At 37.2% G+C, this 17554-nt stretch overlaps 1 protein-coding gene across 1 annotated transcript in view; it reads left to right on the forward strand.

Moving 5' to 3' along the window:
- LOC123319905 (E3 ubiquitin-protein ligase MYCBP2) overlaps positions 1 to 17554 on the forward strand; it is a 149621-nt gene that overhangs the window by 114445 nt on the left and 17622 nt on the right. Inside the window, exons 27-38 of the mRNA XM_044906979.1 lie at positions 2504 to 2726; positions 4674 to 4859; positions 5356 to 5532; positions 5602 to 5808; positions 7334 to 7539; positions 7598 to 7863; positions 12546 to 12819; positions 12897 to 13072; positions 13284 to 13367; positions 13426 to 13631; positions 15400 to 15700; positions 15915 to 16242. Of these exons, the coding sequence (XP_044762914.1) occupies positions 2504 to 2726; positions 4674 to 4859; positions 5356 to 5532; positions 5602 to 5808; positions 7334 to 7539; positions 7598 to 7863; positions 12546 to 12819; positions 12897 to 13072; positions 13284 to 13367; positions 13426 to 13631; positions 15400 to 15700; positions 15915 to 16242 (2634 nt within the window). The remainder of the gene's footprint in view (positions 1 to 2503; positions 2727 to 4673; positions 4860 to 5355; positions 5533 to 5601; positions 5809 to 7333; positions 7540 to 7597; positions 7864 to 12545; positions 12820 to 12896; positions 13073 to 13283; positions 13368 to 13425; positions 13632 to 15399; positions 15701 to 15914; positions 16243 to 17554) is intronic.

Raw genomic sequence — 17554 nt, forward strand, 5'->3', positions numbered from 1 at the left:
CATTCACAAAACTACAGACTTTCCAAATCTTGTATTGTACAGAGTGGGCAAAATTCGATGGCATTGAATGGCAGTTCTGTAACCGTAAGATCTAGTAAAAAATGGATGACATGTTTTTGGCCCCGATTTTCGTAAAGTTTAGGTGATCGAAAAACGTTCACTTTTATTTTAGCACTCAGTTTGCCATTTGACAAATCTCACTCTGTATAGTACTAAAATGAGGACGCTTGTCAAAACATTTTTGTGTTTTAAATCAGCGCTGTGTTGTCCGTTCTACGTGAAAGTATCAGTAATTACGTATTTTATCACAAGGTCGAATCACTTCGGAAAATATGAAGTCGAAAATATGTGATGAACATACTTGGCGTTTATACAAACTGATTTAAGGCATACTAGATCTAGTTATTTGCATGGAAAATACAAGAGATCAGTTTTTGAATATATTTAATTTTGCTATTTAGGAGAATTGAATTATTGCCACATAATATGCAGTAGCTTGAGGAGAGTTAATGTTGCTTATCTTCTTTGGCTAAAGGTTGAATACGTTACATCAGTTATATAAATTTCAAAAAAATCAACCCGAAGATGAAATGCATTTTATGCAGTGGTTGGGAATGGGTATCTCTCTAAGGAATTAACGGATAATTACAAGAATGTTAAATTCTTCAACAAAAATCATCTTGTATCAGTGGAAGTCAAAAGAATTGAGGGAAGTTTCAAAGCAAGCAACTTCATCTTTAAACGAAAATTTCACATGAATTTACAATAGAACAACTGGCTCGTATTTATGGCAGTTTATTTTTAATACATTGATATAATATTATAATAATAATTATAGATTTATTGATCCCTTAAGACATTTACAATGTATAGGAAAAGTCAAATGGAAAATGGAAAAATTAATTCTGGAACTTATTCTTCGATGACATTAATCGAAAATCCTGTAGTAACTTTTCGCATTCGTTCACCCTAAAATAAAATTCTCAAATGCTTACACTTTTTTGGTAAATTCTCTTCATCTTCATCCTCTTCATTCACAATCTATCTGATTGTGGAAACATTCAGCTAAAATATAAGTCGTTTAGATTAAGATGACACATCATATAAATTCACTTACATTGAATATGTTCGCTACCGTCTGATATATTGTAGATATAAGAATATCAGGGGTACCTACTATCTGAATGAGTGGACCTGAATTCTAAATAGCACTTCCTGAAACCTCTTCACTCCTTTTCAATCACTTTCGGTATTTTTGTAATATTAATTGATGAAAGGTCCTTTTGTTTGCCTAAAAAGTGTAGCACTTTTCTATACTCGATTTGATTTACACGAGTGTAGAGGAAGTGTAGTTTATCTATACATAGTCAAAAAGAGATGTAGATAAACCCTAATAGCACAAAGTAGTCCTATGGACATCCATAGGACGTCCTCTTCGGACATTACGGACATCCATGGGACGTCCATTTCTGGTACAATGGACGTTCTATGGACATCCGAGGGACGTACAAATGTCACAACTTTGAACCCGGATATCCAATAGGTGTCCGTCATGGACGTTATACGGACCATGTAATATATACGTGTTATTTGGTCCATATTACGTCCATTACGGACTCCTAGTGAATATCAGGTGAGGACATTCAAAAGATGTCCCTACCGGATATCCACTAGGTGTACGTGATGGACGTTATACGGACCATGTAATATATATGTAGAAGTTATATGGTCCGTACTATGTTCATCACGGACACCTAATGGATATCCAGTAAGGACATATTTTTGACATTGCCTGTATTAAGTCGGTCAGGGACTATTTTGGAACTATATGATACGGACATATGTCATATAGTAGTATTATGTCCATCACGGTCATGGCCAATGGATATCCGATACGGACATTGTACATAAATTGGACTAACAATGGATATCCATCTTGGACATCCTAAAACTGTCCAGAAACGGACATCCAAAGGACATACAAATCAAGTCCATGGACGTTCCGACGTTAAATGGACATGAATTGTACGTCCCATGGACGTTGTGTGCTATTAGGGAACTACACCTTCTCTACACTCGATTTTAGTATTCGTTTGCTGATTGAATTTACACCAGTGTAGAGGAAGTGTAGTTTACTGATGTAAATTCAATTAGCAAACGAATACTAAAATCGAGTGTAGAAAAGTACTACACTTTTTATGCAAACGAAAGGACCTAAAGAAAATTATTTCATGGCCAACCGAGTGCTAAAATAAAAGTGAATGGAGTATTAGACACTTTTTTATATAGAATGCAATGGCATAGTCAGAGATTTTTTCAAAACCGAACGGTTGCTTCGAGGTCGATAAAATTTCAGGATTTATTACTTAGCAAAGTTGTTCCTTCAGAATATGTATTATTACATTTGTATTTGCGATGAAAAATTCTGCATAGTTTCCTTTTTAAAAACATAACTGAAATCGTATCATAGACAGCAATGACAAACACAATTTCTTTATTTCAGTGTTAATTCCAACGAGAGGCTTTTCCTGCGAGATTTCGTGGGCTGCGTGGCCGGAACCAGTGGCGGACGTCTTGCACAATGGCTGCAACCAGGAAGTCGTGTCGACCCTTCCAAGTGTCAAGTTCTTTACTCCAAAGAAGAGTTGAGATGCGGCTGGCCAGCAATGATAACCGTCATCACTAGAGACCAATACTCGGACATTGTGCATGTGCCAACGATGAAAGTAGGTAGAGTACATGAAAATCTCGTCAGCAGGATAGTAGGAATTATTCCATTAAACTTTGTAGCAAGAATCCATTCAGAAAAAATCGGATCAAGAGCGATTAATGGTCATTTTATTATGCTCTTCATTCTTTTCTCTTTTGCTTAAGAGAACTACTGGTTTAGAGCAAGATGCATAGCTTAGTTTCGTCTGTTGCCTGGTGAGATGCTTACCAAGGCATTGAGTGAAATGTTGTAAAACATTCATCAGACCGATTCCAACGGTTGGAATGACATTGTCCCTACTAGCTGATAAATAGCAAAGAAATTATTGTTTAGATAGCATCGCTGCATGAACTAAGCAGCTTCTTTCATTACAATTCATCACAAAACTTCTTTGCCGTTTCCGAAATGCTAAATCAACCGGTATATCCATTGGCCACTTAATGAAATACCACATACAGCCATAGAGAACACAATATTTTGTGGATTGAGGGTTCAAGAACCAACCAAACAAATGAAAACCCTTGCCACATAAACTCGCACTGCTAAAACGTTAGTTTTTAGCCACAGACATAAGCAAGGGCGGATCCAGGATTCTTTTCTGGGGGGGGGCACAACGGGCAGACGAGCAAGAAAATCAACAGTATCTGTGAGAAATGAACTTCAAGTTTATTTTCAAGAGTTCAAGTATGCATAGAAAGATCCGTCCGTCTGGGGGGGGGGCACGTGCCCCCGTGCCCCCCCCCTAAATCCGCCCTTGGACATAAGATGTATTTTTTCCGAACTTATCGTTCTCTTTCAATTTAAAAGACCACATTTCATCTATGTACAATGCCTTGAGTACACCGAAGTAGAAATTGCTGCGAATCAAATGAATTCAGAGATCTAGTGATGTCGACACAAGAGAGTTCGGGTGACTTGGGACGATTTTGAAATTCAACTTGTCATATTTCAAAAACGGTGTCCTATTTTCATGTGAGAAAGAGGTTCAAATATGCTTAATGACTCAGACTAGTGATTAGGATATTTACCATGCTTCAGAATTTGGATATACATTTAAAAAAGTCACCTACCGAGTTGGAAGGCTTGGGACACCAATTAAAATCCATTGATTTCTCAGCTCTCAAATGAAATAGGTAACTTGGGACGGTGTATAGTTTTGAAAAATTAGAATTTGTGATTACACATATAGTTGAAATTCGGTAAGGAAATTAAATGATAAACCCTTATTACAGAGAAAGTAAATATACTGCAACTCAAACGTAAAAAAACTAAACAAAACAAGAGCACTTTAATTTTTTCATTCTTTGGTGATTTCTTTGTGGAAATAACGTAAATAATAAATTCCTGCGAACAATCGGCATATTTCCTGCTGCCAATGCGCCGCTTGTATCTATTCGGCATTGTCCCAAGTCAACCTATGAAACAACAAAATAAATGAATGAGATCCATGTTGCCGTTTGACTTGTAAACAACCTTGTTTTATGACATATCTAATATCCCAATATCCTACGTATCCAGAAAAAAATTACACATGCACAGAGTGAAACACATGTACAGGACAATAGAAAATATAAGGGCCATAAAAAAACGCGCTTTTGCTCTCCTGAATTCGTTAATTTTTCCTGTCAATTCAAACGCTCTGGTCACGGCAAACTCAACAGGAATTAATTGTTAAACTAACCGAAAAGACGCTACACAATCTTATAAGTTTGTCCCTTCACTCATAAATGGTAAGAAACAGAGAAATCTGCAAGCGGGTAATTGTCCCAAGTTACAGGACTGTTCCAAGTCACCGGAATCTACCGGTTCTCTTATGTCTACCCTCTTCTAGGCACTGTGATTTCCATAACTGAGAGTAGAGTTGTAAAAATCAATATGTCTACAATAGGTCCTCTGAAATATATCAAACTTCTATTCGTTCAATTATGTTTTCATGTATTTGATGAAAATCTATTATTTGCAGGTGGATATAAAGGCGATTCCAATCGATAAGAATGAACTTGGAGACGGCGACGCTGGAAGAAAGTTGAGGAGGGTAAGTCAGCCAGACGCTATGACGTTTGGTGGTCTTCCTCCTCCGCCTGTGGAATATCCTTACGAACCTACCGTCAGAGACAAAATGTACTTCCATTCTATAACGGTAATGAAGGTATGTTCGCTTAAATGTTTAAAAGCTTTTATCATATTCTCGTCTTATTTCTTTTTTTGCTCATTTCTGATTTACAAAATGATTGCAAATTTCAATGGAAATTCAGCTCTGACTGCTGGGTTCGAGATTAAATTCAGCAGATAGGTAAATCAAGAATGATCTCCTCCACACTCTGTCTCCAAAAATTATCAATCCTCAATGCTTTTGATGCTCTGTTTTGCTTCTTATGGGCCGAAGGCGATTGTTGCAGGGCCCTGTATATCTGTATGAGCTATTTGAAATTCTGAACAGGTCTAAATATTTCGTGTATCTCGAATTAAGAGAGCAGAAAGCGTTTTAGGAACACTGAGTATATGTGCATGCGAGGTTGGATGACCTTTTGCCCCACCTCTAATCTAATCACTGAGTGTAATATGCTCGATTGAATTTTCAATCAATTTTACATTTCTATAGAAAGTTCTCAGTTCATTTTGAAGTTTTTCCAATTTTTTTTCAGCCGTACCAAAACTATTCATTCGAAGAACTGAGATTCGTGTCGCCTCCTGTGAAAAGATCAAGTGAAAGCATGTTGGTGAGGCCGAATTTAGACGGTACTTACAGTGCAACTTGGACACCAGCTTCCATCGGTTGCTACTCCATTGTTGTTAACATTGACGGATACGACATGGAGGAGGTAATATTAGAGCGGAATACATTGGGTCACAGACTAATGATTAATTCGGAAAATTCCCCTTTTGTTCAGGTATTCAGGGTGGAAGTGAAAGAACCGCCGCAAGGTATGACACCACCTTCTCAACAGACAGCCAAGAAGAATAACTATCAGCCGAATAAGTTGAGGAAGTTCGTTGCTAAAAACTCGGCGGGATTGAGAATAAGGGCACATCCTTCTTTGCAGAGTGAACAGATAGGTGTAGTTCATGTGAACGGGACCATCGCGTTCATAGATGAGGTATGAATAACAAAATGACCACCTATATTATGTTAAAAGTCACAAAGACAGACAGATACGAGGATATATTGAAAAATTCTTAGCCTAATAAGAACCAAACAAAATTTCAATGTCAAAATGTTTTATTACTCAACATATTCTCCTCTTAATTGGATACATTCATTACAGCGAACCTGCAACGTCCCTAGACCTTTAAAAAAAAAGTGTCTTCTTGCTCTGCAAACCAGACCTCCACAGATTTTGTTACCTCCTCTTTGGAAGACAATTTCCGACCTTTTAAACTTTTTTTCAGTTGAGGAAAGGGATGATAGTCGGATGGGGCCAAATCTGGGGAATAAGGGGCGTGTTCTAGTAATTCTAACCCTAAATCACGAATTTTTTGCATGGCAACATGAGATTTGTGTGCAGGGGCATTGTCCTGCAAAAACAAAACACCTTTGGATAGCTTTCCGCGTCTTTTCTCTTTAATTTTTTCCCGTAGAGTGGTCAGTAATGTCGAATAGTAATCTCCGGTTATTGTTCTACCCTTATCCAAAAAATCAATCATGATTACTCCATGGCAATCCCAAAAAACTGAAGCAAGATTTTTTCCAGCAGATTTTTGGACACGAAACTTCTTAGGTCTTGGAGAACCAAAATGTCGCCATTCCATCGATTGTTGCTTTGTTTCTGGATCGTAGAAATGTACCCAAGTCTCATCCATAGTAACAGTTCGGTTTAAGAAGTCTACATCGTTTTCAAATTGAGCAAAGATCGAACGCGATGCTTCTACCTTTGCACGCTTTTTTTTTGGTCAACATTCAAACATTTGGGGATCCATTTTGCAGAAATTTTTCTCATGTCCAAATTGACGTGAACTATATGATGAACGCGTTCGTATGAAATATTCAGTGCTTCAGATATCCGTTTCAGACCAATTCGACGGTCTTATAAAATCATGTCATGAACTGTATCGATATTTTCGGGGACTGACACAGAAACTGGCCTTCCCGATGGGTCATCATCTTCAATGGAAAATTTACCTCTTTTGAAGCTTGCAGTCCAATTTTTCACGGTCCCATACGAAGGACATTGATCACCAACGGTATTAAGCATATCTTCGTAAATCTGCTTATCTCTTAACCCTTTTAAATAGAGTTACTTGATGATGGCTCGATACTCCAATTTTTTGATTTTCACAATTTCGGCGGACATCTTCTTTCTTTTAATTTATTGCCTAACTCTGGTTTACTTTTTTGACATCAAACTTCACACTGACACTTCTAATGAGTTATTGTTCGTTGCTATGGTAACGCAATATTTTTTTTATGCATGGAACTGGTCTAGGCTAACTAGATATCAATACATCCTCGTATATCCGTGAATATTGGATATATGATGAAGTTATCTTAGTGTACCTTTACCCTACTGAAGATGCTATCGTTATAGCGAAACACTAATGGTGGTTAAATAACTCATCCCACATTATATTTTATTGGAAATTGAATATTATTATAGAATCATTCAAATAATTTCAAATGTGCAGATCCATAACGACGATGGCGTTTGGTTGAGGCTCTCAATGGACACTATCAAACAGTATTGCAGCGGTGGTATCATCGAAGCTTGGTGTTTGCAATACAATCAGCATCTGGGCAAAACCCTTCTGCTACCAGTCGAGGAACCAAAGACAACCTTGGATCAAGTAATAAGCGAAACTATTCGAAAAAAGTTACCAGAAATTCACGACAGGTAAAAATCCTGGTTAGGTACTCTTTGAGGCTTTTTTAACCTTTTTTCTTCTTTACAGGCGAAAGATTCCTACGAATGCAGCAGGAGATTACATCGTGATTAAATGCGGGGCTTCTGGTCACAATGTACGCAGTAAGCCCAATCTCAAAGCACCTAGGGTTGGCATGTTGGTCCTTGGTAACAGAGTTGGAGTTTCCGAATATATAGTGAACTCTGATGGATGTTGGGTGCTTCTGGATCAACCCACCAGGGAAAAATACTGTTTCAACACGGATGAAGAGGCGTGGTCTTTGGCGATGGGTCACAATAACACTCTCTATTTAGGTAAATATCATAACATCTTTTCTCTTGTACATACTAGTTATCAAATAAATGAGAAACTGCGATACATATTTTCCCCGAAATTTCTTGATTCTTATTGAAGGATATATACTTGAGATAAATGATGTAAGCTGCAACAAGAAAACTGTTTTTGCCGTTAACCGAGCAAGTTATATTCCGAAGCTTGTTTGATAAATGTTATAATCTTACTAGATTATTAGGGGTCTAGGAATATCTGGAAATTTAATGCACGACTCATCTAATGAGTCGCAGGATTGTTAGGCGACACAGGGTGACTCAAAATCTGCGAATAGAACCACAAAACTAATTTGATCCTAGTCACAACGTGCCGCTCGGTTTATGACGACTCTCCGACTCTGCGAACAGTGCGAACCGCTACATCTTAGAAGCAGGTTCCTGATGATTTCTGCTATATCATTTGTAGATATGAAAAGATTTCGAGGTCTTTGCCAAATATTCTGACAAATGTCTTTCATATAAATGAATTAATCAGAGTAATGAATCCCAGTTTTCTGAGGAAAATTGGAGTTCATTTTAGTGCTTTCCTTTCATTTCATATTTCCGCCTTTGAAAATATTTAATTCTCAAATATTCAGTACATTCATGCCGATAGACAGAGTAAATGTAAAAAACCGTTTATCTGTGTTTAACGTTGTTTTTCTTGCATGCCGTTGAAGATTTCGACGTTTTTCTGATGTTGATATGCGATAAACCGGAGCTGACGACGTTTTTCATTCTTGTCGCATTCTGGAATTTTCAGATTTTTAACGCGTTCAGGATTTGCCTATAAAAGCAGATTTTCCCCCGCGACGGTCACTTTTGACATTTGATTCTCTGTTACTTCAGTCTCTTTTACTTTTCGATTTCTGCTCTTTTACTTCAGTCTCTTTAGTTAGTTTACGCTCCGTACTTTTCTGCGATTCGATTTTAATTGTGTACACGACAAGCCATTCAACAATTTAAAAAAAAAATATTTAGTGTTGCGAGTATTAGTGCTCTTAGGAATTAATTTTTAGTTTTCGTTTGTCTTCCGCGAGTGCCTGAAATAAAGGAGGTAGGTCCCTGTCTTTACCGTTCAGTTTCTTAATTAGACCTACACCGGTTACTTCTTTGACACTGCTGTACTGTATCGCTTTCTGTTATATTTTATCGTACTTTACCCTGTTTCGCGAGTCTGACTTTTCCCTTCGCTATCAGTCATGGCGCGTAAGCCCTTGGGGTACTGAAGGGAAGGTCCCGTCAACCCCCCTGTCCGCGTTCCGCGTCATAAGTGTTGAATCCGAAATCTCTTCTTTTCTATCAGTCATGGCGCGTAAGCCCTTGGGGTAGAGGATAAGAGATACCGCTCGTCATCAGTGAAATCCCGTAGTTGCGCTCAATATAGACCTTTTCTTCGCTATCAGTCATGGAGCGTTATAGCCCTTGGGGTAGCGAATAAAAGTCTCAAATAGACCCGCCCTGGTTGTGTTTCATTTCTGAAGAAATACAATTACATCCCGATACCGTATAGCAAGTCATTTCACTTCGCTAGGTCATCCTTAGTATTCATTTCGTCAGTTCTGGTTTGCGCATTTTACTCAACAACCTTTGATTTTTCACTGTACCCGGTATAAACTTTATAAAGTGCTCGTGATCGGATCGAATTTCCCGAATGTATGTTTGCTGATAGATTCGCTCATATTTCATACCTACACATGTCTCCGTTGTACATATAATCAGTTTCCGAAGGTGTGAATAAACTAGTGCATAATTTGATTTTGACTACTTCGTTATCGCTACCACCCTAGATAACAGCGAACTCTGTCTCCGACTAGCAGCTACTCTGGTAGGTTTGCTATTCTTCCTAGTGAAAAGAATAGCTGGCGCTCGAGATAAGTTTTCTCCGAGGTAACCACGTTACATCAGATATAGTTATCTCTGATCAGTATTAAGCATAAGTAGTGCTTATCTGACAAATGCGATTTTATTAGATGAAGTTATAGAGTCCTCAAGCAAAACCTGTGGGGGAAGGACTTAATTGACATCTTTTGATGGTCATTTTCGAAAAATTGCAGTATTTTTCGGACCAACTGTAGAATGGAGACTTGAAAACTCTTCGCGAATTGAACAAAAAAAAATCTTACATTCGAGGGGCTCAGAACTGAAGTGAACCAAGTCCATTCAGCCTAGTTTTGAGATGACAGGCTTAAAAGTTGTTTATCTCCAATTATTTCAAAAGTGACTTCTTTATTTATTATTATTCTTATGTAAGCCTGTGCTTACATTCTAATCTTTTAAAACCTAAAGAAGTCACTTTTGAATTAATTGGAGATAAACAACTTCTAAGCCATTCATTTCAAAACTAGGCTGAATGAACTTTGTTCACTTCAGCTCTGAACCCCTCATTTATCTCGAGAGGTTTTCAAGATATATAACCATTTTAACGATGGAGAATCTATAGATGAAATTTTTCAAAAAAAGTGACCTACGTCAAAAAGGCACAGAGCATATATTGAAGTGTTATACAGCGTGAGTCTTTGAATCGTACGAATATTTTAAGAGCAGATTTTTGACTTCAAAAGAAACACTTTTTCTCTATACCATTATTTCTCGATTCGGCCCTGATAAAACGATATAGCCATTTTCAGTTTTCATAATGCGCTATGCCACCCTTCAGAAAAACAAGTTAAATCTATGACACTACACATCTGTTTTTCTTTTAGACAGAGTTGTATTCAGCCAAAGTACCCAATTTTTCGAATTTAACAGATAGCATTTAATTTTTGAACATCAAACTACTCGAAAACGGCTATAATATGTACTTTTATTTTACAAAACGTTCAAATATTCATTAGAGAGCGTCCAACTTACTTTGAAAAGTTGGATTCTTTGAATTTTTGGTATTTTTATGGTACGTAATGGTCATTATGAGAAAACTGGAAGACTTTGGTGATATCTTGTTTTCGAAGAAGATTCATCAAATAAATGAAAAACTATATTCCGAAATTCATTCCATTCGATTAAAACCGTTTGTGAGAGAGAACTAAAAATAACATTATTTTATGGTTTTTCAACAGCCTGTATCTTTTAAACAGAACCTATTCGGAAAAAATAGTATGAGAAAAAAGTGTTTCTTTCAACCTCAAGAATCTATACTGTTGAAATATTTGTGCGAGTAAAAGATTCACCCTGCATGTGTTTTTGAAAATCTTATTATTAAAATTTTTTTGTATGATATGAGATCGTATTTGAAATAAGGAGCTTTTTCCACCCTTAGTACAAACGATTAAAAAAAAACTAATATAGTGTAGTATTCCCTGTGAAAAAACGCCTGTAGAAAGTTTTTCATCGTTTTAAGTTATTTTCTAAAATAAAGAAGTTATGGACTTTTGAAGAAAAAGTAAAATAAAAAATAATTCAGGTACCGTTAGATTCGGGTGACTTGGGACAGTCCTGTAACTTGGGACAATTACTTGCAGATTTCTTTGTTTCTTACCATTTATGAGTGAAGGGACAACCTTATAAGATTGTGTACCGTCTTTTCGGTTAGTCTAACAATTAATTCCTGTTGAGTTTGCCGTGACCAGAGCGTTTGAATTGACCTGAAGAATTAACGAATTCAGGAGAGTAAAACCGCGGTTTTTTATGGCTCTTATACTTTCTACTGTCCTGTACATGTGATTCACTTTGTGCATATGTAATTTTTTTCTGGATACGTGGGATATTGGGATATAAGATATGTCATGAAACAAGATTGTTTACAAATCAAACGGCAATACGGATATCATTCATTTATTTTGTTGTTTCATAGGGTGACTAGGGACAATGCCGAATAGATACAAGCGGCGCATTGGCAGCAGGAAATATGCCGATTTGTCGCAGGATATTATTATTTACTTTATTCCCACAAAGAAATCACCAAAGAATGAAAGAAATCAAAGTTCCCTTGTTTTGTTTAGGGTTTTTACATTTATAATAATAATAATAATAATAATAAAGAGTTTATTAGACAAAAAAAAACAGTCAATAAACTCAACATAAACTGTGAGCTATTCAGAAATTGATAACTGTGTACAGCAATATATGAGTGAGTTGCAATATATTTACTTTCGCTGTGATAGGGGTTTATCGTTTATCATTTAATTTCATTACCGAATTTCAACTATATAATCACAAATTCTCATTTTTCAAATCTATACACCGTCCCAAGTCACCTATTCATTTGAGAGTTGAGAAATCAATACATTTTAACTTGTGTCCCAAGCCTCCCAACTCGGTGGGTGACTTGGAACAAGTATATTTAATTTTTTTTTTAAGTTATATCCGAATTCTGAAGCATGGTATATATCCTAATCAATAGTCTGAGTCATTATGCATATTTGAACCGCTTTCTCACATGAAAATAGGTCACCGTTTTTGAAATATGACAAGTTGAATTTCAAAATCGTCCCAAGTTACTCGAATCTACGTTATAATAATAATTTTTACTCAATACTTTCTTAATCTTTTTAATTTCTCCGTAAACATCTGTATGATATTGAATCGAACAGTTCTTATTATTGCGCGAAATTACTTTTGTATACCTACTTGTACTTTCATTTTAGTTGAAGCAAATCCAAAAATACAAGACACTTATTATCCAGTGTTTTGTCAGTTATACTTAGTCAACAGTCACTTTTTAATAGGAGCGATAGGCGACAAGCATTCAGATGATTCCACGAAGAAAGGTTTCGACTTCGCGCAAACCTTCGGACCGACGTCTGCAGATCCTCATTTCTTCTTCGGAGGACAGCTCAAACAGAGCGATTCCAACACCATGATTGCTGAAATGCCATCGACAAATCCTTTCATATTCGGAGAGTGCTCGAAGGACATGTCTCCTCAGGTTCCCAGAAGAGAGAGGAAAGATGGCAAGATCAGCGTCTTGCCGAAATGGTTGAAAAGTGACGATGAGAAGAGGTAACTCAATTTACTGGAGCTATTGAAATGTACTGATAAGTAGATGGTTGATTGTACCTACCTGTGTTATGTTGCAGTGAATCTCCAGATATGCCGAATTGCCCGAGACAGGAACCAATTAAACCGCCTCCAGAGAGTAGAGCAAATGGCAATGGAACACCTCCAGAAACGCCAAAAAGATCAAACAGTCCTAATCGAGGTCCCTTCTCGCCTAAAATACTCAGCAGAAGTTCCAGTCCTGTTGCTGTTCCACGTAAGAACATATTTCGATATGGAAAGAGCAAAAAAATTCTTCATTCTAGCTTTCTACCTATCGTTTTATAAATCAAGTATTATCTCTATTTTCTTCGATACATGAAGTTGAAAAACTTTTCGAAGCTGCAGCATTATTCTCACATCAGCTTCTCTATTTCTTCAATTCCACTAATCCATGTTATTTTTGCTTAAAGTTGATGATTTTGCAGCTCGAGGAAATGCTTTGGTGGACAGCTCAGTTAGCAGCAATCAGGTATTCGGATCACCAAAAAGTATAGGACTGTCACCCTTAGGTATACACATAAATTCCTTTTTGAAATACGAGACATTTTCTTATTCATCTTTCTTTAGTGTCTAGCGGTTTTCCTGAGCATCAGAGAAGGGATTCAACGCAATCTGACAGTAGTGCTTTTGTCAGTAGCTTAACACGGGATAGTCAATCTCCAAGCCAGGCAACTCCTTACAAGGATCTAACTTCTAGTCCCAGTGGCAGCTCGATACAAACCAGATCTGATAACAGTCCGCCTTCAACGCCTTGCAGGAAAGAAGAATACTGCGTAAGTACCAACATTATATTCTTAATGTACACGGTGTCTGTGCACAAATGCGAAGGCGTTTGCACCAAACGCACTTAGTGTTAAGTGACCCTTAAAATGAACCCTTAACTTGAAGTACGTTGCACCAACTGTTAAGTGACATTTAAATGGCTAAAGCTAGCCTTAAATTTTAGCGATTCTGTAATGACCACTTAGGTATTCAAGGCCGGAATTCTAACCTAAAATAATTTGTTGAACTGGATGCAGAACTTCCCATTTTTGATAGATTTCGAAAATTGAATGAATTCATTACTGAATACCTAGCCTCTTCTTTTGCCTTTATTGTAATGCCATCGGTCTTTTTATTTTCAATTTTGTGTCACAAATCACACTACAGTTAGTAACAAACTCTTTTCTTCTGTTGAGAAGTAGAGTGCTCTTTGTAGATTACAACCACCTGCTTGGCAATCATTCACCATATTCGTACTAACAAGGACAATAAGGACATTTTCCTGTTCAACATTAATAAAACAAATTCACACAAGACCTTACAAAAAATGTGTTGTACTTATATAAACTTAGGTACCTTTTATTTGACAATCCATTCCATTATCGATAATAATGCTAATTCAGCAACAAAAAGTTGTCACTCTTTGATATCTAATAATATAATAGTTAACTTGAAACTGACTGACAGGACAATAAAGTTAGGTTAATGAAATGACAACGATCATCGGCAACCGGCCAACCAATGAAATGGCTTTATTGGACTAGGATGAAGTTGCACCAAAATAAAAAACAGAAATATCACTAGATATAAAAACTTAAGGGCCCCTTACTTAAGATTCTGTTGAGCCACAGTCATGCAACTAAGCGTCCATTAACTTTAAACGACGCTTAGTTAAGTACTCCTTTTAAGGGGGATTGGTGCAAACGGGCATTAGGGAGATGATTCCTCGATGAAAATAAGCAGGGGTAGTTCCTATAAATTTTTTTCTAAATCGACATAACTTCCAAGATTCAGCCTTTGGAAGACGATGACTAGTTTTCAATTTTTTTTACGGGTTCTAAAAAACAGTGACTCATAAAACTACACATAATATGAAGCACTAAGTAGATGTTACTCACTCAATTTTCTTAGATCTCATAACTTTATTATTAGGGGTTGAAAATAACAACTCAACTAATATTGTGTAAGTAACATCTATACTTAGTGTTTTCATAATATGTATAGTTTTATGACTCAGTGTTTTTTAAAAACCCGTAAAAAAATTAAAAGCTGTCAACTCGTCATCGGCTTCCAAAGTCTGTATCTTGGAAGGGAGGTCGATTTCGAAAAAAATTTATAGAAATTACCCCTGCTTATTTTCATCGAGGAGTCATATCCCCAAGTCCTTCGCATTTGTTTACAGACACCCTGTATAATTGTTTCCAACAATTTTGTCGTGAAGTCCAGTGTCCCTTATTACTGAGTGATTGAGCAATAACAATTCATTAGAATTCAGGGGTTCTCGAGTATTTCTGAAGTGACAGAGACGTACTTAGTTGATCAGCTTATTTGTTTGTTTTTTAGGATAATCTTATCAGTTATTTTCACTTCTTTGGTTTTTGATGACAAGATTTGAAGAACTAAAATCGTATTTTTGTTTCTCGAAGTGCGTCTGAATCTGAATTATCTATCACCATAAAGTCTCTGGCAAGGACTAGCGAAATGGATTGGATCAGACCTTTTTTTTCGAATTGTAGGTAAGTTGATTGATGAAATTTCATATGAAAATTCCACTTATAGGATTCCGACGGTAGTTCGAAAAAGTTGACGCAAACTGGCACCCAGACATCGCCCGAAAACTTGACCAACGCATCAGTGAAAGGCCATTTCTCAATCGGATCGACAAACAAAGAAGAAACACTAGGAAGAAAAGAAAGAGGTTTAGGAAAGGCTCGTCAGAGGAGATCCATTTCTCCTACGAGTGTCCAGCAGACAAACTCCAAAATGTCGATGAATGGAACGGAAGAGGCCAAAATTGCCATGAGTCCAACTATGGCCGAGGCCTTGCGGGCAGTATTTGCGTCGTTTCTCTGGCATGAAGGTAAATAACTTCATACACCTTGTGGTGTTCAAAAATAGAAGACACTCACTATCGACATTTCTTTGTTTTTGACTCTCAAATGGTCAATCTCTTAACCTAGTTTCAGTTTTTAGAGTCATATACACTTTAGATTTTATATTTAAACCAAGCAAGCTCAATAATCTTTCATTATACCATAGAGTAAATAACTATCAAATGAAATTCTCTGTTTCAGGAATCGTCCATGATGCTATGGCATGTGCTTCTTTCCTCAAATTCCACCCCACCTTACCGAAACAAGGAGCGTTAGTGGTCACGAGACACTTAGAACCTCCAGTTGACAAAAGAAGGCAGGATTTAACGAAGGAAGAACGCGCCAGACAAAGGCACTCTGTCGAAGTGACAACAAATGCTGGGAGCTATCTACATATTCAGCCAGCTACTTTAGAATCCCTAACAAGATCTGCAGCTAACGCTAATGCTAATAGGAACAGATCTAAGAAGATTCCCAATCAGGCAATCAAAGATGAAGCAGCCACATCCAAGGGATCTTCAAATGAAAGGTAAGTTTTACACATCGTATTAGAGGAAATTGAAAGTCAGGGTCGGATTTGAAGCTGCCACCAATGCCCAAAACTTTTTGCTGCCTCTTGGAAAAGGGCAGATACATTACTGAAGCAAGTAACTGGTTATATCGACGATTAGCTAAATACTACCTTGAGACCTCTATTATTCAACCATTGTTGTGCTATTTAGAAAGTAGACGTGATCCATGTTGGAGGCTGTGATGAATCCGAATTTTCTGAGAAAATTGGAATTCATCTTAGTGCATTCCTTTCATTTCACATTTCCGCCATTAAAAATATTTAATTCTCAAATATTCAGTGCATTCATTCCGATAGGGAGAGTAAAAGTAAAAAACCGTTTATCTGTGTTAAACTTTGTTTTTCTTGCGTGCCGTTGAAGATTTCGACGTTTTTCTGATGTTGATATGCGATAAACCGAAGCTGACGATGTTTTTTACTCTTGTCGCATTCTGGAATTTTCAGATTTTTAACGTGTTCAGGATTTGCCTATAAAAGCAGATCTTTTCGTTTTCCGCGAGTGCCTTGAAATAAAGGAGGTAGGTCCCCGTCCATACCGTTCAGTTTCTTTATTAGACCTACACCCGTTACTTCTTTGACACTGCTGTACTGTATCGCTTTCGGTTATCTTTTGCTGTACTTTACCTGTTTCGCGAGTCTGACTTTTCCCTTCGCTATCAGTCATGGTGCGTAAGCCCTTGGGGTAGTGAAGAGGAAGTCCCATCAACCCCCTGTTCGCGTTCCCGCGTCATAAGTGTTGAAATAGAAATCCCTTCCTTTCTATCAGTCATGGTGCGTAAGCCCTTGGGGTAGAGAATAAGAGATACCGCTCGTCGTCAGTGAAATCCTGTAGTTGCGCTCAAAATAGACCTTTTCTTCGCCATCAGTCATGGAGCGTAGCCCTTGGGGTAGTGAATAAAGATCTCGAGCAGATCCGCCCTGGTTGTGTTTCTTTTATTTAATTACATCCCGATACCGTATAGCAAGTCATTTCACTTCGCGAGGTCATCCTTAGTATCCATTTCGTCAGTTCTGGTTGGCGCATTTTATTGAACAACCTTTGATTTTTCACTGTACCCGGTATAAACTTTATAAAGTGCTCGTGATCGGATAGAATTTCCAGAATGTATGTTTACTGATCGATTCGCTCATATTTCATACCTACACATATTTCTGTTGTTTATATAATCAGTTTCCGAAGGTTTAAACTGGTACATAATTTAATTTTTGGCTACTTCGTTATCGCTACCACCCTAGATAACAGCGAACTCTGTCTCTGACTAGCAGCTAC

The sequence above is a fragment of the Coccinella septempunctata genome, chromosome 1 (genome assembly GCF_907165205.1).
Source record: "Coccinella septempunctata chromosome 1, icCocSept1.1, whole genome shotgun sequence".
Classification (NCBI taxonomy): Eukaryota; Metazoa; Arthropoda; class Insecta; order Coleoptera; family Coccinellidae; genus Coccinella; species Coccinella septempunctata.